Genomic DNA, 24,136 nt, shown 5'->3' on the forward strand with positions numbered 1-24,136 from the left:
TTAGGCAAACAGGACAAATTGTGAGTGTATATTGTACCACAAACATTCAATATATATATGTAACTGTAAATATTCTCTATGTATATAACTCCAAGTAAATATATATTTAATAGAAATTATACATATATGAGACACTCATATCACCCCAATACTCGTATATATATGATATATACATATATAGATATATGTGTGTGTGTGTGTATATATATATATATATATATAAACTGAGGGCACTGGAGTACAACCATGAAGGCAGAACTTAATTGGCCATAACCCTTGAGAGAATTAAAGTTCAAGAGGCAAGATATACATTCACTCAGCACCCCACACCAGAACATTTTCTAAGTGGCAGCAGGGAGTAACAGGTAAATAGACAGCAGTGTCTCTACAGGACAGAAAAAGAGTTTGGAGCTTGGGAACAAATGCAGGTGGGATTTGAGGGCCAAAGTTCTGGAGAGAAAGAATGGCAGAATAAGCACCCCCAAATCTATTTATAAATTCCCTATAAATCATCAGGTAATTCCCAAGATGCACAGGCACAAGGGGAGACTTAAAGAAATCCAGCAGAACAGCAGCACCTAAAGAGTTAAACCAAGACTTATTAGCTGCATAATGCTGGTGAAACAGAGATTAGAGGGTATGCTCCATAAAATTTGAGGTTTTGGTACACACCCCTGGGTTTTAGTTAAGACCTAAGAAAGATCATGACCTAGGATTAAGGACAAAACTGAAATAAACCACCATCAAAAAGCTTAAAATCAAACCCCAATGGGATTGAGGTGATCTACCTTATCTGCATACTAACGTAAGAAAACTTAATTTTGGAGAAAGGTTCGGAAGCCTCTATAGTTTTTCTTTCACACTGGCTGAATTCAACAAGAAATGATGAGACATGGGGGAAGGAAGAGTGCCAAATACCCAAAACCTGGAGGACGCAATTGATTGTGACATTGAATTGCTGGTTAGAATTTTAACTAATATGACTAAAATTTCAAGAAAATACAGGAAAGATAAAAGAATTTTACCAGAGACTTGGAATCTATTTTTTTAAATGGAAGGGGAGGAGTTAAATGACAAATCTAAAGCTAAAATACATTGTAAGTGAAATTAATAATTCAAGAGGGGTTGTATTACAGCTCAGGCACAGCAGAGCAGTTTCTACTGTTTGGGTTAGTAGAAAACCAGATTAAAGCACAAAGATAAAAAAATACAGAGAAGAGGCTAAGAGACATAAAGAATATGGCAAAAAGTTCTAACATACATGTAATTAAAGTTACAGTATACATGTATATGGAGAGAAAGAGATAGAACAATATTTAAAGAAATACTTGCCAAGATAGAAGGCAAACAAACACTGAGTTGGTGACATCAAATTCAAACTTCTGAAGACCAAAGAGAACATTTTTCAAGCAGCTGAGGCTGGGGGCTGGGGTGGGGGTGGGGTGTGGGGGAGACAAAGGCTCAACAATCGGACTGATAGCTGACTTCCCAAAGAAGCAATGGCAACCAGAAGACAATGGAAGGACATCTTTTAAACACTGAAAGATTGAAAAACAAAAAACAAAAAAAGCCAGCGTGGAATTTTATACCCAGCAAAACTATCCTCTAAATATTAACATGAAGTAAGGATGCTTCCAGGTAAACAAAGCAGAATTTGCTAGCAGAGCTGAAATAAGAGCCCTGAGCTCAGCGGGCAGCCCTGAACGGTAAGGCCTACTTAACCTAGTTTTCCTGCTAAGTGCTGACGGACGCCGCCCCAGATGAAGGGCACCAGGAAGGAGTGCGGGCAACCTCACTGCTACTCCGACCATTCTCACTGCAGTGGAATCTGGGGTAGGTGTGAAATGCAGGTTCAGTTGGAAACAGCCCTAGACGAGGAGCGCGAGGCGAGCCAGAACGCTGCCCTGGGCCCCGGGAAGGTTCTCCGTTTAATTTTAAGTTGAAACATTTTCAAGCAGCAACCGAAGCTGCGCTCTGGGGTCAGCGGCCAAGGGCAGTCGGCGTGAGGGAGTGAGGGGTCGTGGACGTCGGTAGCCTAGCCGGCGCCGGAGCCCTGGGTGACCCGCGGCCCAGAGAGCGGCGCCCGCCGCCCCGGCAGTTGGGCGCGGAGGTTGGCCCGGGGCGGGGTCGGAGGGCACGACCCGCGGCCGCAGGGCACGACCCGCGGCCGCAGCGGTTGGGGGCGGTTGGCTGGCGGCGCCGAGGCCCCGCCCCCCGCGCGCCGCCCCGCCCGCCCGCCCGCCCGCCGCGCGCCTGGGACGCCGACGCGAGCGGCGGAGGACGCGAGCGAGCGGCGCAGGGACCCCGGGGCGGCGGGCTCCGCGCGCCCGTCTCGTCCCTGCCCTCGGGCGCTCGGGCTGCGGCCGGCGCCGCCTCCCGGGAAGATGGCGCTGCACTTCCAGGTCAGTGCGCTCCGCGCCGGGCTCGCGCCCCGCCGCCCCTGAGTCCGCGGGACGCTGCGGCTGGAGGCGCGGGGCCGAGGAAGGCGGCGGAGGCCGCAGGGCCGCACCCGGCGCCCCTCCGCGCAGCGCGCCGCGGCGGCCGTGCCGGGGCGGGCGGACGGCGGGACCTTCCCGGGCGCGGACGGCGGCTGCGGCGGCGCCGGGGCAGGTGGAGCCCGCGCCGCGCAGAGGAGCAGCCCCGCTGGCTGCGCAGCCCGGAGCCCGGGTGGTTCGCCGGAGCGGCGGCGGCCGGAGCGCGGGGCCGGGTGCGGGCAGTGGCGGAGGAGGGCTCGGCGCCGGCTGCGGGAGAGCAGCGGGCCGGGCGCGCCGGCAGCGCGGAGCTGCAGGGGTGGGACGCGCGCCGCGGGAGCAGGGCCGGGCATCCTCGGGCGCCGCCGACGCGGTCCTCCGTCCTCCCTGAGCAGCCCCATCCGGCCGCCCTGCTGCGCCTCAGCACCGGGCAGAGGGGGCATCAAGGGTGACACCTTCTCGCCATCGGTGCCTACTTTGAGCTCGCAGGTGCTCAGGTGACAGTACACGTGAAAAATATTGTGGCAGATCCGTCACGGGATAGCACCGGAGCACCGAAAAGGGGGCAGGCAATCGAGTGTGTGCGGAAGGAGAGAAGTGGGCTGCTGCGCTTCCCAAAAGAGGTGCCCGAGCCTCCCTGCCTCTTGTTCATTGGTTCTTGAGTATCTTCCATGCTAGGCGCTGAAGATACAGCCTTGAGCACCGCTTCATGATTTCTGCTCTCAGGAAACTTGCTGTCTAGTGGGCCTCAAAAAAAATGTAGATGACAGCCAGGTAAAGAAGGGAAAGCTGAGAGACAAGAATACAGTGTGAGCCAAAGCAAAGCATTGTTGGAAGACCGTGGCATATTGCAGAAATTCCTTCTGGTTGGAGCCTAAGGTTCATATGAAAGGGAAGAGACCAGGGGAGGCTGTAGAAGGCAGGAGATGACCTTGGAGAGGAGGCAGTTTCGTAATATGGTGACAGTGTATCCAAGTATTGTAGACTTCTTTGGATCCCCTGTGGTCACACTGACTTATTACTTCCTTATTTATTGATTCTTCCAAAGGGTGTTTTCTTTTCAACCAGCCACTCTGTCAGGTAATTGACAGCTCCAGGACTTTATGGACCAAGAGATAGTGAGGCCCACACATTACCTTTTGACTTCTTGCCATTTCAAAGGGTCCCCAGGTCAAAATAACATATTTATTACCACTTTAGTAAATATGGCCTCTGGGAAATTTTCACAGGAAGACTCTCACAGGGAGGATTTATGGATTGTAAATAGATAATCAGATGTTCATGGTGCAGGTGTAAATCTTGAGAGTAAATTAAAAGTATTGTGGAACTTTTTCGGACTTGGAAAGATGATGCAAAGTAAATCAAGTCCTGGAAGACTTCTTCATACTTAGATGTAAATTGGTGGAAAAATTACATGCTAATGCCAAAACTCTTCATATTGGTTTCCCAGGAATGTACTGTACAGAGCTGTGGACACCTTAAAAGTGGAATTGAACAAATAAGAGATCACACAGATTTTTTTGGGTGGAGAGGTGTTTCCCCACTTCTCAGTTTGAATTCTTTTAATACATTGTTTCATATTGTTAACCAGTTAATTTGGAGCATTTGTTAGTAGTGATAACCAGTACTCAGCATTTTGATTTCTACATGTCCTTTATAGAGTTGAATCTTAACCATTAAGAGATTATGCAAGAACAAATTTAAAAAATTAAAAAATTTAAAGAAGTATGTAATACACTTTATTCCTTAATATATGTGCACATATATTTTTATTCCTGGAGAAAGTTTTGGAACAATTGTGACTTGCCCAAGGTTGTAGAACTAGAGTAGGCCCCGAAACTTACAAGTTCCGTATTCTTTACCCTACTCGTATCTTACTGTCTCCTGCCAGTGGGGTACTACTTAAATGTTATGCCATCAAGATGATGGGTAAAGAAGCAGATTTCTCTAGAGCAAAGTTAGGGCGTTGCTCCACAGTCTTTTTCACATCATGGTAATTGTGTAACTGATTAACATAAACTGCTCACAGCCAAAGGCTGGCTGTGTGGAGTTTCCCCACTGTCCCAAACCCTGCCCTGGCTTCCTGGGGAGCAGGGGCATATTAGTTCTATAACCCATTCAGTGCACATGCATTTTGGTTAGGAAGCTGTGGATTACAGTACTGTGTCCCCAAAGAAGTGAAGGATTTGGATCATCTTTGAGGAAGCAGTTCAGATAGAGGAGCAGAGTGAGAAAGGAGAACTGGACACAAGTAAGCTGTAGGCACTCTAGAGAGGATTGCAAGACATTGATGAAAGTCAAGAGATCCGTGAGAAAAGATTTAGGTACCACCAGCCCCTGCCCTAAACAAAAATACTCCTGTCATGGAAGACAGATTACCTCTAGGAGCTGAGGGCAAAATCTTAAGAAGAGGGAAAAGCAAAAGAGAACATCAAACATACAAATCTAGATCCTGGTCTAGACCTCTGAAACCAAAGGGACACTTGGAATGGAAATCTGTGGGAAACATGCTCAGTTCAGTTTCTGATATCTGAGGGTTATTTTTAACATCTTTCTGGATTTCCAAGAGTAAGGGATTTGTAGACATATATTAATGGGGCTACCGGTAGGATTAGGACATCATCTGGAGGTAGATGATGACTGAAGTAAAGGTTGGCCAGGTGGCAGATTGAGGAGACAGCAGTGCTCAGAGCCGGCAGACTTGCATTTCACTCAGAATTGACCATTTACTGTGATCTCTCAGCTTCAGTTTTTTATCTGTAAAATGAGCATACTGAAAATATGTACTTTGCAGGAGTTTTTTTCAGGATTGGTTTGGAAAAAAGATGGGTAATCTATAAAGCACTTGAGCGAATATTATCTAATTCATCATGGAAGAGCTCCAATAGGCTCGGATTAAGCCTTCAGAGATGCTTAGGAGTAGGTAGTAAGGGGCAAAGAGTGTGGAATGAATAAGTTTTAAAATGAAGGCAGTTTCTCTAAGTGATAGCCAAGAAGCTTAATTTCAGAAGGTGGGAAAGATATTGGGAAGTAATTGAAAAGAGCCTTAAATTAAATTCAAGTGCAATTTTTGTGGTTTAATTTTGTTCTTAGGGAATTTTTTCCTAGAAAAAATTGTTTTCTATTTTAGCTTTGTTGCAAGAGAACTGACAGTCTTGACATTCATGTATGTAAAGTGTGCAATTGAATGAGTTTGGGCATATGCATGCTTCTGTGAAACTGTTATTGATATCAAGAAACTGAAAATATCACCCCCAAAAGTTTCCTTGTGCTCTTATGCTTGTTTGTCATCCCTCCTGACTTCCTCCCTCTTCTGTACTGTTCTGCCATTCTCCCTACCTTGCTTGGGAAACTGTGAGCTACTTTCTGTTACTGAAGAGCTATACAATATATACTTTTTTGCCTGGCTTTTACTCAACATTCATCTGTTGATAGATGTGTGTCTGAGAACTGCTATCTAGAAAGAGGTCACATTTGGGGGCCAATTGTATGTCAAGTAGGTCCAGAATAATTAGGAAGATCTTTTTTTAAATTGGCGGTAGGGTTTTATCATTGTCTACTAGGGAGTGAAAGTTGTTGTTGTAGTGGATTGATTCTTTATGGGAGGAATGTGAGGCCCATTTCTCCTTGTGAGACTTATTATTTAGATGGACTTCTAATGTTGATTTAAGCCTTGTAGCAGCTTTAATAACCCGGACCTAATTTGTCTACACAATGAGAAGGGACCCATTTTCTGAGGCATTCTTGTATTCTATATAATCTCAGACATCAATACATAATAAAACTAAGTGCAGATTTATTTACTCTGAAAAATAAGATTTCCTTATAGATAGATTCTCTGGAAAATCAAATGCTAATGAGATGATTATCTGATCAGTTGGTAGTGGAACAATGCCTTTCCACCAGGGTAAGGGGCCTTCCATATGCATCTTTCATTCTTTTCTTTAAAAAGGTTTAATCTGCCAAGTATGTGTTTGTTACCATTTTAACAAAAAAGACATTTGATTTTTCGCACTTGATTTGTGTTAATATTTGTATTAGTTTTTTTTTTCTTTTCTCTCATTTGTTCCTTCTTTAGGGTTCTTGTGACAAATTATCATTGACTGGGTGGCATAAAACAACACAAATTTATTCTCTGATAGTTCTGAAAGGTGGAAGGCAAAAACCAGTGTATACATAGGGTCAGTTCTTTCTGGAGGTCCCAAAGAAGAAACGCTTTTATGCCCCTCTCCATCTTCTTGGCAGTCTTCGGCAGTCCTTAATGGCCCTCTCCTCTCTGTCACGCTACATCTCAAATCGGCTTCTCCTTTTTCTTATAAGGATGCCAATAATTGGATTTAGGGCCTACTCTAAATCCAGGATGATCACTTCCTGAGATCCTTAACTTAAGTAAAGCTTTGTGAAGGCCCTGTTTGAAAATAAGTTCACATTTCTAGGTGACCTTGTGGGGAGGTGGGGGTGGTTTAGGGCTTGGACCTGTCTTGGGGGGATGTAATTCAACCCATTACAGTATTATTTTGAGGCAATAAAAAACAATTAGCCTTTATAATATATTCTATGTGCCAGAAGGTATGTGGCACTAATTCATTTAATTCGCCAAACAAATCTTATAAGGTAGGTACTATTATTTTTAGGATTGTTTGTTTGTTGTGTTGGGGATTGAACCTAGGGGTACTCTTATCACTGAGCTACACCTCCAGCACTTTTTTTTATTTTGAGACAAGGTCTTGCTAAGTTGCCAGACTGGCTTTGACTTTAGGATCCTTCTGACTTGGTCTCCCAAGTAGCTGGGATTACAGGCATGTGCCACCCTGCCAGCTGCTGCTGCTGCTTTTCTGCCTTTTGTTTTGTTAAACAGGTCCTGTAATTTTTTCTGACCTAGTTCTTTTTGTAGTTAAAGTCTACTTGTTTAAAACATCTTAGGTCTAGATGAATGCATGACAGCAGGTTCAATTTAGTGTTAAGTTATTCTGGGTATTATTAGTTCTAAAATTTTTGTCCTTCAATTTGGTAGGTTAAGAAAAAGATTTCTGAGGTTGATTCTGACAGGGGATGTATTTTGTATTTCTTCCTGGAGAAGATGAGAATTCATATGTATTCGTGAACTATATTCTTTCTGTGCATTTTAATATTGTGAACAATATGTAGTAGTAATCTGAGTTCATTGGGTTGATGGAGGTGGGGAAGTTCACTGAGGTCCTTTCTGTGAATGTTTCCTTTGAAACATTACTTTTGGACTTCCCTTTTCTCTCTAGCAGAAAAGTCCCATGTCTGGGATGCAGGGCTGTGGCCTGAATAGAGAAGCAGAGAATGCTGTGAAGGAGCCCAGCAGAAGAGAGGAGTGGGAGGGGCATTGAGCTCCAGGGGATCCCTTTCAGTGACAACTGTGTATTCATAAGAAGGTGTCACATTTGAGGGACTGTATGGACTGATGTAGGTCTAATGCTGCCTCAAATATTCAGACTGGACCAAAATTGTCATTTTTTAGGAATATCCCATTCTCATTTGCCTACCCAATATTGAAATCTGTCAGTATTTTTGTCCTTCAAGGACAATTCTCTGATTCAAGTTCCTAGTGAAGTAATTTGTTTTATTAGTAAGATGACTTTTGCAAAAATCTTTTAAGCTGAGAGGAATGGCAAACTCATTTTTTCATTCTTTTTTCAGATTGTTTATGTGTGTCTTCTATCTTCAGAAGAGATTATATTTGTAAACAGAATGAATTAGTCTTTGTGCTTTATAAAATACATTAGTTATTAAATTGCTAAGAAATGCCAAGGGGTCAAAAAAATTATGTCATAGTTCACTTGCAGCTTACAAGTCAGTTCAGAAGCCCCAAATCAGCGTATATTTACAGTTACTATCCTTTCTTTTTATAGGTGGAACCATTAAAATTTTTACAATATGAAAAGAAAATATAAATTGAATTATCTTCAGTTTGTACATGTACATGCTCATTCCCCCACCCACCTCTGACCTCATCTGGCAAATGCTATTTACCGGCCACTGTGACCTGTTGAGGCCTAGAAATGACACTGTTTCATGCTCCTACAGGCCCTAGTACTATCTTTGCCTCAAGTAGCTTCTAGTTCTTTTTTTTTTTTTTTTGTCATCAAACTCACCCTTTTTGGTGTCAGCATACGTTACTTCTTCAGGTATACCTTTTCTAATTCCTTGATCAGGCAAGCCTTCCCTGTGCTACACTCTTACATTTCCATTGCATAATTATCAATTTATAAATAATTTGGGAAGTAGGAAATGTGCCTGTTTTGTTTGCTATTGTATCCCCCAGAAAGTAGTTGTAGCTCAGCACATATGTATTGGATTAATGTACACAGACAGGATATTTGTATTTCTTGGCATCTGTGTTTAATGTGTTTACCTTCTTTTTTTCATTCAAGTAAAATGTTAATTTGTTTTCCTTCTCAAGAGTTTGACCGAATTGGAAGCTTTATGTACTCACCTCTACATAGGAACTGATCTTACACAAAGAATAGAGGCTGAGAAAGCACTTTTGGAACTTATTGACAGCCCAGAATGTCTCAGCAAGTGTCAACTTTTATTAGAACAAGGAACCGTAAGTATTTGATAACAGCAATTAATTATGAGAGATCACTGAATGTATGTCATTGTTAATCAATTTGTGTGTATTAGCAATGACAGATGTTGCTACATCTTTTATTATAGTTTATTTCACTATCAAAGAGATTAATCAGGGAAAGAATTGGAAAGCCAGGGAAGCAAATTTAGGGAATAGTCAGGAGGTAGAATAGGAATGAATTGAAATAATTTCTTAATTCTCCTTGGACCCTTTTTATGTCTCATTTCAGTGGGCAAAAATTACATTTTAGATACAACTTTTTTGCCATTTTTAAATCTAGGTGATTGAGAAGCAGGTTATAGTTAACTTTGAAACATGAAAGGATTGTTCAAAAGAATTCTGGCTACCTCGTTTGCCTCCTTTCCAGATATTCATAGCTGTTGTTTCAGAAATCCTTTAGCAAGTTCTTACATATAACACCAGGCTCTCTACTGCCTACATGGTTTATGTATATGATTTAAAGTAGCTCATTGTTTAGTTGGTAAGGCACAGATATACAAATAAAGAGCTATGAAATGATACAGTAAGCACTGGAGTAAGAGACCTCGATTTAGAACAGAAAGAACAGAATTGGAAAACTCTTTCTGTAAAGAGCCATCAAGTAAATATTTTAGGCTTTGTGAGCCAAAAGGCAAAATGGAGGATATTTTATAAGTATATCTATAACAAGAGAGAAAATAAATGTCCTCAAAGGTTTATTGGTAAAATTCAAAATAATTGAATATGGTTTTAGTAATAGAGATCTATTAATAAAAAAAATAGAACATTTCTTTTGGGACTATTAATTGAATTTCAAAGTTAGTGTTTCCTATCATCAGCATTGATTATAAGTGTTCATGTGTTAATGCTGATCTGTAATAAAATTTTACATTTTTCATCTTTGAAAATATCCTTTCACATAGATAGATACTACCAAATACTAAAATCATTCCATGAGCTTATGATTTTAATTAAGCATATTCATCACTTAGAAAGCATTTATAGAATTCTATTAAATCTTCTCTTGATATTTGCCTTTTAGCATGTCATTACATTGCAGATTAATCACTTCCAATTGAAGATTAGGTGGAAGCTCCTCAATTGCACAGCTAAATGGATTTTGAAATATGGAAATTTTTTTACTTGCATCAGGGTCTGAACGGTGATGCTGGAACTGCAGTTGGTGCTCAGAAAATAAATCTGAAAGTAGAGATCTCACTACTTGTTTTAACTTTCAGAAGTGTAGGAAATGTGTAGAGCAGCTTGACGTTTCTTGTGTGTCGGTGTTGTTACTGAATTGATTTTATTTCATCATTAGTCATTGTAGTCATTCTGAATATATGTACTAAGCACTGTCTTTTTGGCAGTTTTAGAATTTTAGGTTTGAATTCATTAAGAGATTTTCAAGTTTGCAAAAAAAAAGTAATTTCCAAAGCCATTTAATGTTGAACAATAGAGGCTTGGTCTTCTTATCCAGAAAAATTTCATTCTCAGCCCTGAGTTTAAAAAAATTGCAGTGCAACTTTACCACTGATAAGTGACCAGACTACTGTGAAGTGGGACGAGATATTCAGAGCTTCTGATTCTAACACAATTTCCCAGAACTGAAGATAATTTCACAAAAGTGAATAAAGTTCATTGTTTTCACCTCCAATTCATACGAATGAATGACTCAAATGTTTATCATGGTGTATTTGCTAATGAATAATTAAATGAATAACCATAGACTTGAAACATCTTACCCACCCCCGCAACTCTCCTAGTGGGATTGAATCCAGGAGCTTATACCACTGATCTCCACCCCCAGCCTTTTTATCCTGAGTCAGGGTCTTGCTAAGCTCCTGGTGATCCTCCTGCCTCAGCCTCCCAGGTTGCTGGATTACAGACATGCACCACCATGTCTGGCTTAAACATTTTACATTTCTTACAAGCTTTAAAAATTTGCCCTAAGCCCTTTTCTGCTCCATATTTTTAGCACCAGTGTCTAGCAGATTCTACTTCAAGTTATATTGAATTAATGTTTCCTCAACTGTTTTGAAAATATTCTGATCTGTATTTCCACACAGACTCTTAGGAGAGGCTAATTCTTTACTGTTTCACACTTAGCATTGATTTCTAGAATAAACAGGGAGTAAGTATTGCTAACATTAACAATATGAGCAGTATTGGTAACATCTCTACTCATTGAGAGCTTGGAGTAATCTTTCTAAATCATTTATCTAGCGTTTAAATTGACTTGACCTTGCTTCACTGTCTTCAATTTTTTGAACACTTGTTCTCACCAAAAGGCTAGTAAAGTTTATTTTCCCTGCACATATAACTTTAGCTGCTACAGTAAAACCATGGTGATTTAATTAAGTCCTCATCGTAAAGTGGCTTTCCTGCCTGGCTAACAAGTGAACCACTTGGAAACTTCACTTTGGTTGTGACCTCATTTTATTTTTCATTTTTGTAAGGACAATCTGTGATGAGATAGTTGATTTAATTTTTCTGGTGATTTGGGAATTTTGTGATTAGTGTTTAGTTGGATATTGTTAACATATATTCTTTTAGAAAAGCCGTAGTAGCATGATTGCAAAAAAAGCACTTCAGTTCTGTGCCTTGAAAGTTAGACATTTGAAGTAGTTTTGTTTTATCTTATTCTGACATGATGGATATACACAGGTAATAACAAAAGATATGCATCTGTGTATATGTATCTCAAGTTGATATAGTTTACATATTGTAAATCTGTCAGTTCGAAAAAAACAGAAAAATTCTCATTTTTGCTTAGAAAAACTACCTATAATATTTTGATTATTGTAGTTTTATTTGTGATGATACTAAATAAAAATTATTCTTTACAGACATCCTATGCTCAACTCCTTGCTGCAACTTGTCTTTCAAAACTTGTCAGCCGAATCAGTCCTTTACCTGTTGAGCAGAGGATTGATATCAGTAAGTGGTTTATTATGATTTTTAACAATTTTACTTTAGAAGTAAACTTTGGCTTTTAAAATGCTGAACAGTTTTTGGGCTTGCAAATTATTTGTCACTTTTTTTTTAAGGTTAGTGATTAATTCTGGTTTACTTATCCATGTAATAATATGGTGCAATATGTAATAAAAAGCATGCTAGTTTAATAATAAGTAAATAATTTGCACTTTGGTGTTGGTAGTATTTGCTAAGATTTGCACTAATTTTATCCTCCAAGCAAATTTATGAGTTATCCTTATTTTACAAGTTGAAGAAATTAGATTTGATAGGCTTTGTGATCTAAGATCACACAGCTAGGAAGTGATAGAGTTGCCGTTCACATCCATTCAGTCTTTGTGGAATCCATGCTCTTAGTTTTTAAGTTGATATGCAACTGAATGACAGGAAAAGCAAAACCTCCAGTATTTCTCAGAATGCTATGTCAGAATGAATTGGGATGCATTGAAAATCAAAAGCAGACTCCTTAATAATTTGTATGTGGGTAAACTGCTTAGAACCTATTGTAGTTGGAACATTGGTTCTATAAAATAACAGTATATTTTTCAGAAGTAATGTACTTTTAAGTTTTTGTACATATGCATATGTAAGTTTGTATTTCATATGAATAAAGCTTTAATAATTCAGATGTAGGATTTTTTTTTTTTTGTCTTCCTTGCTCATGATAGAGATAGATTGGTGATTCATTTCTTTAGCTTCAAGGTTAACATGATTTTTATTTTTGTATCACAAAAATTAATATGTGTTATGTGTTATGGATCTTTAAGCTCAAATTTGAATGATCAGAATCACAGAGTAATGTCATTTTCCTCATATATTTGACTGCTAGTTCTCTTAGCATTTGAGTCTTTGCATGTTTAAGAGAGCAAGAGAAATTTACAAAAATTAAAAATAAGTGTTCAAACACTATAAACTTAAGTCTCAGAATTTGGGTTTTGTTTATTTGACATTTGCACACACAGAGACACATTTTAAATACACTTGATTTTTGTAGGACAGTTTTGGGTTTACAGCAAAATTGAACAGAAAGTACAAAGTTCCAATATAGTCCCTGCCCCCATACATGCAGCCTTCCCTTCTGTCAGCATCCTGCTCCAGAGTGGTGCATTTGTTACAGTCAATTAACCTACATTGATAAGTTATTGTGAGTCTACAATTTATGTTAAGTTTCACTCTTGATATATATTCTGTGGACTTTGATAATGTGCAGTATTATACAGAATAGTTTTACTGCCCCCCACATCCTCTGTGCTCTGCCTGTTCATTCCTCTTTCCCCCAGCCGCTGATCTTATTTCAGTTTCCGTAGTTTTGCCTTTTCCAGAAAGTCGTATTGTTGGAGATTGGTTTCTTTCAATCAGTAATTTGCATTTAAGATTATTCCATGTCTTTTCATGACTTGATAACTTAATTTCTTTTTGGTTCTCTGTAATAATAATAACAACAGCAACATTTCATTGTCTGGATGTGCCACAGTTTATCCATTCATCTTTTGAAGGTTGCTTCCAAGTTTTGACAATTGTGAGTAAAACTGCCATAAACATCCATATGCAGATTTTGTATGGCCGTAAGTTTCCAACTTTGGGTAAATACCAAAGTGCACACTTGCTAGATCATATGGTAAGAGTGTGTCTTCCAAATTGGCCATGGCATTTTGCATTCTCTGAGTGAGTTCCTATGACTTTCAGTTCGAGCAGATATGTGGTGATGATAGTATTCTGGATTTAAGCCATTTATTTATGTAGATCTTTGGTTTCATTTTATTAGTTTTATAATTTTTGTTACATAGGTTTGTTTTATACTTAGGTCAGTTTTTAAACCTACATATTTCATTTTTGGAGAAATTTTCTATATATGATACATTGTTTTATTTAAGGTGCCACTTGTTTATTGTTGATGATGGAACGCATTTGGTTTTGGTATATTAACCTTGTATCCTACAACCTTGCTCTATAATCCTTTGTTCAGGGTGTGTTGTTGTTGATGTTTCAGATTTTTTACATAGATGATTGTGTCATCAATAAGCAAAGATAGTTTTATTTCTTCTTTCCTAATTTTTATACTTTCTATTTTCTTTTTCTGTTACTTGAGCTAGGATTTCTAGTATGTGTTGAAAAATAGTGGCAGGTGTAGACATCTCATCTTATTCCTGGTTTTAGTAAGAAAACTTCAAGTTTCTCACTGTTAAATATGGTGTTATCTGTAAGTTCTTCATAGATGTTCTTTATCAAGTTGAGGAAGTACCCATATATTCTTAGTTGGCTGAGAGTTTTTCTCATGAGTGATTATTGCGTTTTGTTAAATGCTTTTCCTGCATCTCTTGATATCATTCTGTGATTTTTATTCCTTAGCCTGTTGATGAGGTAATGCTAATTGATTTTTGAATGTTGAATCAGCCTTGTATACCTGGAATAAATCTCACTTTGTCATGTGTTTAACTCTTCTTATATATTGTTGGGTTCAGTTTTCTAATATTTTGTTGAGAATTTGTTTAGAGAGATTGGCCTGTAGTTTTTCGGAATGTCTTTGGTTTGGGTATTAAGGTAATGTTGGACTCATAAAAATAAACTAGGTAAATTTCCTCTACTTCTGTATTTTGGAAGATATGGAGAATTAGTATAATTTCTTACTTAAATAGTTGGCATAGTTCTCTAGTAAACATGTCTGGACCTCAATGATTTCTGTTTTGGAAGGTTTTTAACTATATTGATCTAATATCTTTAATAGATACAGGTATTCAGGTTATCTATTTGACCTGTATTCATTTTTAAAATGGAATCTTTGTTTTAGAAATGAGAATACAGATGTTCCCTGACTTACAGTGATTCAACTTACGATTTTTTAAAAAATTTTAGTAGGATGCCAAAGCAATAAACATTCAGTGGAAACCATTCTTCAGATTTTGAATTTTGATCTCTCTCTGGTTGGATGATAAGTGTTACAGTATTCTTGTGACACTGGGCAACAGCAGGAAGCTGCAGCTTGCAGTCAGCCGTAGGATCACCAGGGCAACAACTAATATTCTGCATTGTTTGTGTTGCTAATCTATGATATTTAGTAGGTTATGTGTATATGATGAATTTTCAACTTACCATATACTTTCAACTTACGATGGGTTATTGGCATGTTTCTTCATCATAAATTTAAGAGTATCTGTGAACTTGTAAAAAAGTAGGAATGAAATTTGGAAAAAAACAAACAGGACAATTTCAACACAAGAAGAAATGATGGGTTTCCTTTATTAATTTCTTTATTTTGATTTGTCACTCTTATTTCTACAAGTAGATTAGAAGATTGATCATGATATGATATGATAATAAACATGTGTCAGTATAATAATTGACATGTGAGTTAAAGTAGAAAATGTGAAGAAGCCTGAGCAGTCAAATTACTTTTATCATGCCAGCTTCAAAATCTTTAGTCCTTCATTATACAGTACCTCTTTATATATCTCATAGTTTCCAACCAAGAAGAACTCAATTGCCGTATCCTCTGTGTCTCTTACACTATTTTTGACCTTTATTAGTATAATTAACAATGGCTTATGGTTATCAGTGAAGCACCATCTGAAGGTTCCTGATTTTGTTATTGAAGACCCATTCTTGTTGAGGCAGCCTTGTAGCCTCTTTGGTGACCTGTTAATTTTTCTGGAGGTCTTCCCCCTGGCCAGCTTATTTCTGCCTTGGTGCCCTTTTTTTAATGTTCTTTCCCTAGACTGGAACGCTGTCCTTTCTACCTTCTGTTCAAATGAAAGCAACCAATCCTTCCTTCCTCCTTTCTCCCTTCCTTTCATATAGCTTTATTTAGGTATAATGTACCACAAAGTTGCCTTATTTTAAGTGTACAGTTAGTGACTTTTAGTCAGTTTACAGTTGTCTGAACATTATCACAATTTGGTTAGACTATTTCATCACCCTCATACTCATTTTCAGTCACTTGCTTTGTACCACGAACTCGTGATGTGCTTTCTTCCTCCATAGATTAACTTTTTGTGGACATTGTCTATGAATAAAATCATACATTATATCCTCTTTTGCATTTGGCGTTTTCATCCAGCAGAATGTTTTGAGTTTTAGTCATGTTGTAGCATGTATCAATGTTTCATTCCAATTTCCTTTGTAGAGTAATATTCTCATGTAGCCCACATTTTGTTACTTCACTAGTTGATGAACATTTGTTGTTGTTCCTTTTTGGCCATCATAAATAATTCCTTGAACAAGTACATACAAGTCTTTGTATGGACCTGTGTTTTAAAGTGATTCATGATACAGTGTTACATAATAACCTCAAGGATCATGAGAAAAATGAGATTATGGCAACACAATTCAAAAACTTTGTTAAGGACACATAGAGAAAAGAAATCTAATAACAGTGTTGTAGAATTTTACATTTTAAATGGTTGAGAAATACCTGACCAGTACAGACAGTGTGGAACTTTGACTTGAAAAGATTAGAGTTTGTGCAACGCTTTCTGAGATTTGCAGCTCGCTCATGACTGTGAAGTGACGGAAGGGAGATTATCCGATGTAGGATGGAAAATCATACCACCAGGTGAGGCAGGGTGTGGCTGCTCTGAGGTGGGTAGTAGATACATCAGGCATGTGCATTTTGCGGAGATTTTGGTCCATTTGACCTGGTTATAGTTTTCTGCATTTACTTAGCATTTTTTTTTTTTGTAGATGAAATCATTTGGAAACAAAACTCATGTTCGTTTGTGCTCCGATTATCCCCTGATAAGCCTTAGCAGTTTAACATGCAGTGGAACAGATTTGCTTCTTTGAAATAAGCTTTATGGAAGATAAATGAGGATGCATTTTGAGGGAAGGAAAGAGCTCTCTGTGGAAAAGCGTGTCTTTGCCTCTTTCTCTTCATGCGATTCCCATTTTGTTTCTCAAAAAGTCCAAATGATCATAGAATATTTTCTTTGTAGGAAACTACATTCTGAATTATGTGGCATCACAACCTAAGCTGGCTCCCTTTGTCATCCAAGCTCTTATTCAAGTCATTGCTAAAATCACTAAGTTGGGGTGGTTTGAGGTTCAGAAAGACCAGTTTGTCTTCAGAGAAATTATTGCTGATGTGAAGAAGTTTCTTCAGGTAAGAAGGCATTATTACCTTATTCCAACATCATTACTTACCTTTTTTGGTTTAGAATACTTCTTTTCTTAGAGCTGTATGGTTTGATTTGGCTACCAGCCCTACACCATATTAACTAATATATATTACTTATACTTGCATTCTTTGTTGTTTTTTGTCAATTCAGTTCATACTTACATAACTTCCAGAGCAGAAGAACACAAATAAACATGTTTTCTAATTTCAAAAATGTATGTTCTTTCATTTATGACATGAATATGTACTGCATATATACAAACCATGTATATAATGGTTTTCATGTAGGATCTAATATATGGTCTAATCTTAATTCTCATTCTAACGGTGGGAAATGGGTTTCATTTTCTAAATGAGAAAACTAGGGCTTAGAAAGGTTAAATGCTTTTATAAGGTCACAGTGACTTAGTAAAGCGTATAGCTAGCACTTCAACAAGTTTTCTGACCATTTTTTTTTAATTTTATACTGTACCACATTGACTCATCATTTTCTGAAGACTATTTTAAACCTAAGTTATTAAAGTCATAGCATACATTCATGCTTAACTTACATAAATTCAGATTTTTGGATTGGGAAAAGGAAAAACAGCAAGAGAACCTGCAGTGATTACATGTCCCAGGATACTGTGGGAGTCCTGAATCTGCTCTTGGTTCCCTATGCCTCTTTCTTAAGATGATTCAGATATTTTTTTAAAAAATGCTTTTTTCATACAAACATATTCTCAGCTGAAGGACAATTACCTTAGCTGGTGCCCATCGAAGAGACAGTGAGTGATGTTACAGTTCTCGAGGAATATTCGGCAATTTTAATGGAGGGATGGTTCACCACTGGTGTTTTAGTGATTAGGGTAGTTTTGACTTTCTGAGATTTTCCTTTTCATGCAGTAAACTTTAAAAGTCAGCCCTTGCTAAGTTGTAACCCCATCATAGTGCAGTACTGCAAACTCAGACTGTGAAATACTGACCTGCGTAGCTCCTCTTTCATTCATGTTGTTAAGACCCCGTGAACAAGTGTTTGATCATCTGAAATGTGACAGGAGTTAAGTACATTCTTAGCCCTGTGGAGAGCAGCAAGCACTGCACAGGAGGAGGTTTTATTCCGAGAGAGATGAGCTTCTCACTTCAGACTTGGGTTTGTAATTTTAGCTAGTAGAGTAGTATCCTCTTGTCATTTACTAAGACTGGTAAGAATCATTACAGTAGACAAAAATATACCTGGAGTTCTTTTACAATAAAACCTAAGTTGAAAACTACATGAAATGAAGTCATTTTTGTTGACTAGCATTTCTCAGACTCCCTCTTCAGTGGCTGGTAAGTTCAACTTTAAGTTGGGCTTTAGCATATACCTTTGTCAGTTTGGGGAGACAAGAAGAAACAAAGTGTTTTATCTTGAAAGTTTATTATAATACCATAAAAGAATATTTAGCACTTGTTTTCTGGGTATATGACTTGATCTAGCCTTGAGTCATGAGAAAGACAATTTATTGGTTTAGTGCTCTAAAATAGTACCACAAGGTTCATTTGGGTATTAGCATCTTGTGTGAATTTTGTTCTGAAAATAATAGGTCTGTTAGAACTTTGATGTCCTGACCATCTGGGGCACCCTCTTTCTCCTGTGTAGCAGCCCTGTTGCTACCATGCTCTGCTCCCAGCATATATATGTGCCTCCTTTCTACATACAGATCCAAGAGATTGTCATCTAGGGCAGAGCTGTTTGAATTGCTGCTCTGCAATAGGAGTTTACGTCAGGTTGTAAATGAATTTTGTGCTTCCTTCATCAAGAAAAACTCATCAAAATAAATAAATTAAGCCAGCTTAACTGAACAGTATCCTTATTAACTTAGCTGAGTTCTGTTCTGGTACATGCTCTTTATTTTGTTTTAGATCAGTGCCAAGCCATTTTCACATTAGAGTTGAATTTGCCAGTGGCCAGTGGGTTCATGGACCAGCAGTTGGCAAGGACGCCACGTTTTGAGAAACACTTATTGACTCTACATAGAGAGGGATGCCTTAGGGAATAGGAAATCAGGGACTCAATCAGGCACCCTGACTCTGCTGAGTGCCTGGAAGAACTCAGGGATGTTTCTTTTGCTCATTTTGTTGTTGTTCTGAGGTAATTTGAATTTAATTACATCTAGTGAGCATTATTAATGGAATTCTGTGAGTGTTAGAAGAGATGACCAACTGTAACAATAATATTTGAAAAGTGTATCATCTGTTAATGTTTTTGTATGATTGCACTGTAATTCAAAGTTACACTTATTTTCATATTTCCACTGTGATTTTGCAGTAGGGTAATTTGTTAATATTCATATAAAATCTGAGTTTTGATATGAAGGAAGTTTTGAGATGATTTGGAACTCAATTATATTAGTAACAGTATAGAGGCTATGAAACTGTATACCATATTGATATTCATACATTTACCCTTTATATTGGGTGCTTTATATATATGCCTTTGTTGTAGACATAATGAATCCATACATGTATACTACTAAATAATATTAAAAGTGTCTGATTTTATCTGATATTGTATTAAGTGATTTGAATGAATTCCTAAGCTTTTTATTATTTATTGAATACAGCTGTCATAGTACATGTCAAGTAAATTTATAGAGCTAAAAATCATTTTTTTGTCAGTGTTATTTGTAGACTTATAAGAAATTCTAGACTAAACTCATATTTTGAAACTCTTAGTTCATGATAAGTCCCAGGTGCCAGAAACATTTTGTAAACTATAATGTAGTTCTAAGGTTGGTGAGCATTTTCCCTTTAAATTCTGTGTACTCAAATTTATCTTTCAAAAAATGAGCTTGAAATCCTTATATTTCTAGAAGTCAGCGACTTTTCTACATATTTTTATATATATTATTAAGTAAGTGTGATGTTTTGATATTTAATATTTTGTAACTATTACCTGGTTTACACAGTAAGAACCAATCACATGTCTCCACGTAGGCTAAACTTGGTTATTTTTTCCAAAGGGTACTGTGGAGCACTGCATAATAGGAGTAATAATCCTTTCTGAATTGACTCAGGAAATGAACCTGGTAAGCCTTTCCATCTAACGGGAACATAGTTTGCTTAAGTACTGCTCTTTCTTTGCTGCCTTTATTTGTGGCAAAATATAGAGTCATCTTTTTGTGGCATAAAACTCTGACTAAGCAAAATCTTTTTCTGTATGTCCATTGTTTTTGGTGGGATAATTAAGTAGCAGAATACTTGTTATTGAAAATGTCAGCAATAGTAGAATGTACTACAGAGAGCAAAGAGTTAGACATGGTCCTTGCTCTGTGAGCACTTGGAGAATTAGCCTTTTATCCTCTGCATCTATAGTAATGCATAACTGTAAGAAATCGATTATATGCATAAGAGAAATAAACCTTTACTCATTTACAAATACCAGACAAGTGGTTTGGTGAATGATTTTCAGCAGTGAACACACAGCAGAACACATTCCCAAACAGACCTCTTGGTAGTTTGCCACTTTCTACCTGGAATTTTCACCCTTACAAGGAAGCTCCACCTCCCCTCAACAGTGATTTTTGTGAGCTCAGCAGCTGAGTACATCGTCACCTGTTCCCATTCATTTTTGTGCTTAAGTGTGCTTCAAAACAGGACAAAAGCAGAAATTGAATTCTTCATGGGATAATTTTATAATAAAGGGGGTTATGGAGTTTAAATTTAGAAACTGTCTTCCTCTTTTGGTCTGTGTGTATGTGTGGTATGTGTATGTGTGCAAGGAGAACTTGCATCTGCAGGGCCACTTGCCAACTCCCTTTGGAGTCGCTATAGCCATATGTATTTTGAAAAATGTAAAATCTTTATTTTTATAATTGAGTTAAATCAGAATTGGAATATTTTTTCTAGACTTAAAGGAAGAATTTCTAAAATTTAAAATGATTTCTCAGTTTACCATGGCTATCATCTTCCTGACTTCTCCACCCCAGAAATGTGAAGATATCTTTGCTGTATGTCTGTCTGTATCTCTCTTCCCTTCTCCCTCCCCTTCTTTGCTCTCTTCCTTCATCACTAGTAATAATATCACGTTGGCAGGGATGTTTCATAGTTTTAATATGAAAGTTTAACCTCATAGAAGTGAAAAGAAAAATATAATAACACTGTGTACCTAGTCATCCAGTTTTATACATTTTGCTAATCATAAAACTTGCAATTTCATTGATTACCTACTCCAGCAAAGGTAGGAATATAGGCTGCTCTGGAAATGAGGGTTGTGTTTAGTGTTACTGGAGTAAGACTAGATAATGTGGAGTTCTAATAAAAGTATAGTTCAGAGATCAACCAAGTATCTTTCTTTAAAAAAAAAAAAAAAAAAAAAACTTAGAGAAAAGTTCTTAGTTCAAAGAAGTTTTCTTGACCTTTTGATGCTGAGTTTCGGACATGATCCCCCACCCCCAGGGAATACTTCAGTGTATTTTCTGGATTATCATGATACCACCATTAAAATTTAAACAGGTCAACACTGACATGTTACTGTTTTCTAATTCTCGTAGCCTATTCAAGTTTCACCAGTTATCCCCAAAATGTACTTTATCATGCATCGTATTTCTTTCTCATGTTCTGTTAGTCACCTTCAATCTGGAAAAAGTCTCAGCCATTCTTTAATTTTTATGACCTTGACCTTTCTGTAAAAGGTCTCATTTTGAGATGGTTTGATGTTTCCTCATCATTAGATTCAAATCATGTCTTTGTCAGGAGTGTTACAGAACTGATCCTGTGGCCTTCTCATTCCTCCTGCCAGGAAGTGCATGACTTGATCTGTCACATTACTAAGGAGGTTTACTTTGATCTCTCTCTCTCATATAAGGTGCTGGGTATTGAACCCAGGGTCTTGCACATTAGGGAAGCACTCCACCACTGAACTGTATATCCCAATCTCAGTTTTGGTTCTTGCTAAGTTGCTCATACCTCAGACTGCAATCCTCCTGTCTCAGCCCCCCAAGTAGCTGGGATTATAGGCATCGGCCCCTGGACCCCACTCACATTGATCTCTTAATATGGTCTCTGCCATGCTCTTGTATTGTAGATTTATTATTTCCCCAATTGGAATTAAAAAATTTTTTTTATGGAGAGGTACTTTAAGACATCAAAAATATCCTGTTACTCATCAGACTGAACATTTTTACTGATTTGTTTTCAGCAATAAAGATACCTGGTTTCTAATTTTATTTAATAGGATATATGCATATTATTTTGATGTTCAAGTTTCCCCAAAATTTGGCCATAAGAGACCTTTCAGGCTGAATTTTGTGTCCAGTGGGCATTTCTTCATCATTCTTTGAATGCTTTTATTCCTTCTGGCACAGGATGTCCCAGGCTTATCTTGCATAGAACCAAGTACCTTTGAAGGAAAACTCCAAGGTCTGAAGTGTGATTTTGGCTTCATATTATGGAAGAATATGGCTTCTGTGGAGATATTTTAGTTGGCCTAATTTTATGTAATTTTGAGTTTCAAGTAACATTTATTAAGCATCTCTAGAGGACATTCTGGGGGTGATTCGCATTACATAAGAAAAATCCAGTGTTAATAGTTGTCAGATGTGTGCCTTGTAAATTCATTCAGTGTCAGTAACAGGGTGTATTTTTTAAAAAAGGACCCAGACTCAAGTTTTCCTAAACGTTAAAAAGGATATAAGTTATCCTACTTCGTTGAGAAGTCAAGGCCGTGGCTTCTCTAGTGTATTTAGTAAAAAAAAAAAACCTCAGGAAGTAAGTGTCCTGCACCTGCCTGGTGGAGGCAGAGGTGCGCAGTGGGAAGTGGATGTGCATGCCACACCTCAGGCTTTCAGTACCTCAGTGAGTAAGTAGCCCAGATAAAACAAGCACCACGCCTTGAAGAAGATGCTGGATAAGGCATGGATTTGTAGTTTAGCTCCATTGCCAACTCCTTTGTACAAACGTCTTCACTTCTTTAAATTTGCATATCATTCTCTTGAATTGAAAGTGGAGAATGGCAACTCCTTACGTGGATCTTGTGAAGAACAGATAACCTGTTAACGTGGCTTCCAGTGTACAGAGGCCCCGAGCAAACCTTTGTTTCCTCTCTGCATGCTGTGGGCGTGGGGTGATCATTGAGAGATTAGGCTAAGAGAGTATGCTACAAACTCTTAATTTTCTCATGTGGTAAGAAAAAGAATAATATGTATCCCAGAGGTTAGTTTTGAAGATAAAGTATGTGAAGAGTAGTTTGTAAATTGAAATTATAATGCCACACGCTCTTATTTGTATTAAAGAGATTTTTAAAAAAATCTATTGAGAGAAGCATTGTAGGCGGGATTTTGAGGTTCAAGGGAGGAACACTGAAAATGTAATTCAAATCTTACATATTGGATATGGATTCCAGTAACTACTTTCTGTAATCACTTCAGATGTTTCATGTTTTATAAGTAAATGTTGCATTTAAGTCTAGGCTAAAACATATGTAGGAGCTTAGGAAGTATCAGATAATCAATTTTTAGCTGCTTTTTCTAAATCTGTAAACATTAGCAAGAAAAATGGATTATGTACTTTATCCACATAGCAAAAGGAATAAATAATAATGCTATAGCAACTCTAGACCTTGATGCTAATAATCATTTGGGCATTAGACCTCAACTTAGTTTGCTTTTCCCTGCAAATAAATGGAAATATTTCTAGTATCAGTAATATAGTTTGGACATACTATATTTTAGGTCGGAAACTCAAGACCTAATCCTAGTAAATTTAGTCCTAAAAATTATATGCCACCAGCTAACAAAGTATTCAGAGGGACTGTTATTGCTTACATTATAAGTTAGATTTCTTGTTTATAGTATCTGCTTTTAGTAGTTTTCAGAATACCAGTGACATGCTATTCAAAACACCAGTAACATGAACCAATGACAAATATGATATATACAAAGATACCACTTTCATACAAAAGAATGTTTCTGTTCTCATTCAGTGACTGATCTACAAAGTGCTAGGGTTTGACGATGAGTTCAGAGACTTCTCTTGTTGCAG

General features: G+C 37.9%; 1 protein-coding gene across 4 annotated transcripts in view; it reads left to right on the plus strand.

Annotated features, from left to right (window-relative positions):
- The first annotated feature begins 2,281 nt into the window (after positions 1-2,281).
- The window catches only part of Ranbp17 (RAN binding protein 17), a 278,012-nt gene continuing 256,157 nt past the window's right edge, over positions 2,282-24,136 (plus strand). For 3 of the 4 annotated variants that reach the window (XM_047555336.1, XM_047555337.1, XM_047555338.1), the window contains exons 1-5: positions 2,282-2,402; positions 8,902-9,048; positions 11,898-11,988; positions 16,953-17,119; positions 20,119-20,184. In XM_047555336.1, coding sequence (XP_047411292.1) covers positions 2,385-2,402; positions 8,902-9,048; positions 11,898-11,988; positions 16,953-17,119; positions 20,119-20,184 — 489 coding nt within the window. In that variant the 5' untranslated portion in view covers positions 2,282-2,384. Of the gene's footprint in view, positions 2,403-8,901; positions 9,049-11,897; positions 11,989-16,952; positions 17,120-20,118; positions 20,185-24,136 lie in introns of those variants that run through there. The other variant, XM_047555339.1, reaches the window with a different exon arrangement.

The sequence above is a fragment of the Sciurus carolinensis genome, chromosome 6 (genome assembly GCF_902686445.1).
Source record: "Sciurus carolinensis chromosome 6, mSciCar1.2, whole genome shotgun sequence".
NCBI lineage: Eukaryota > Metazoa > Chordata > Mammalia > Rodentia > Sciuridae > Sciurus > Sciurus carolinensis.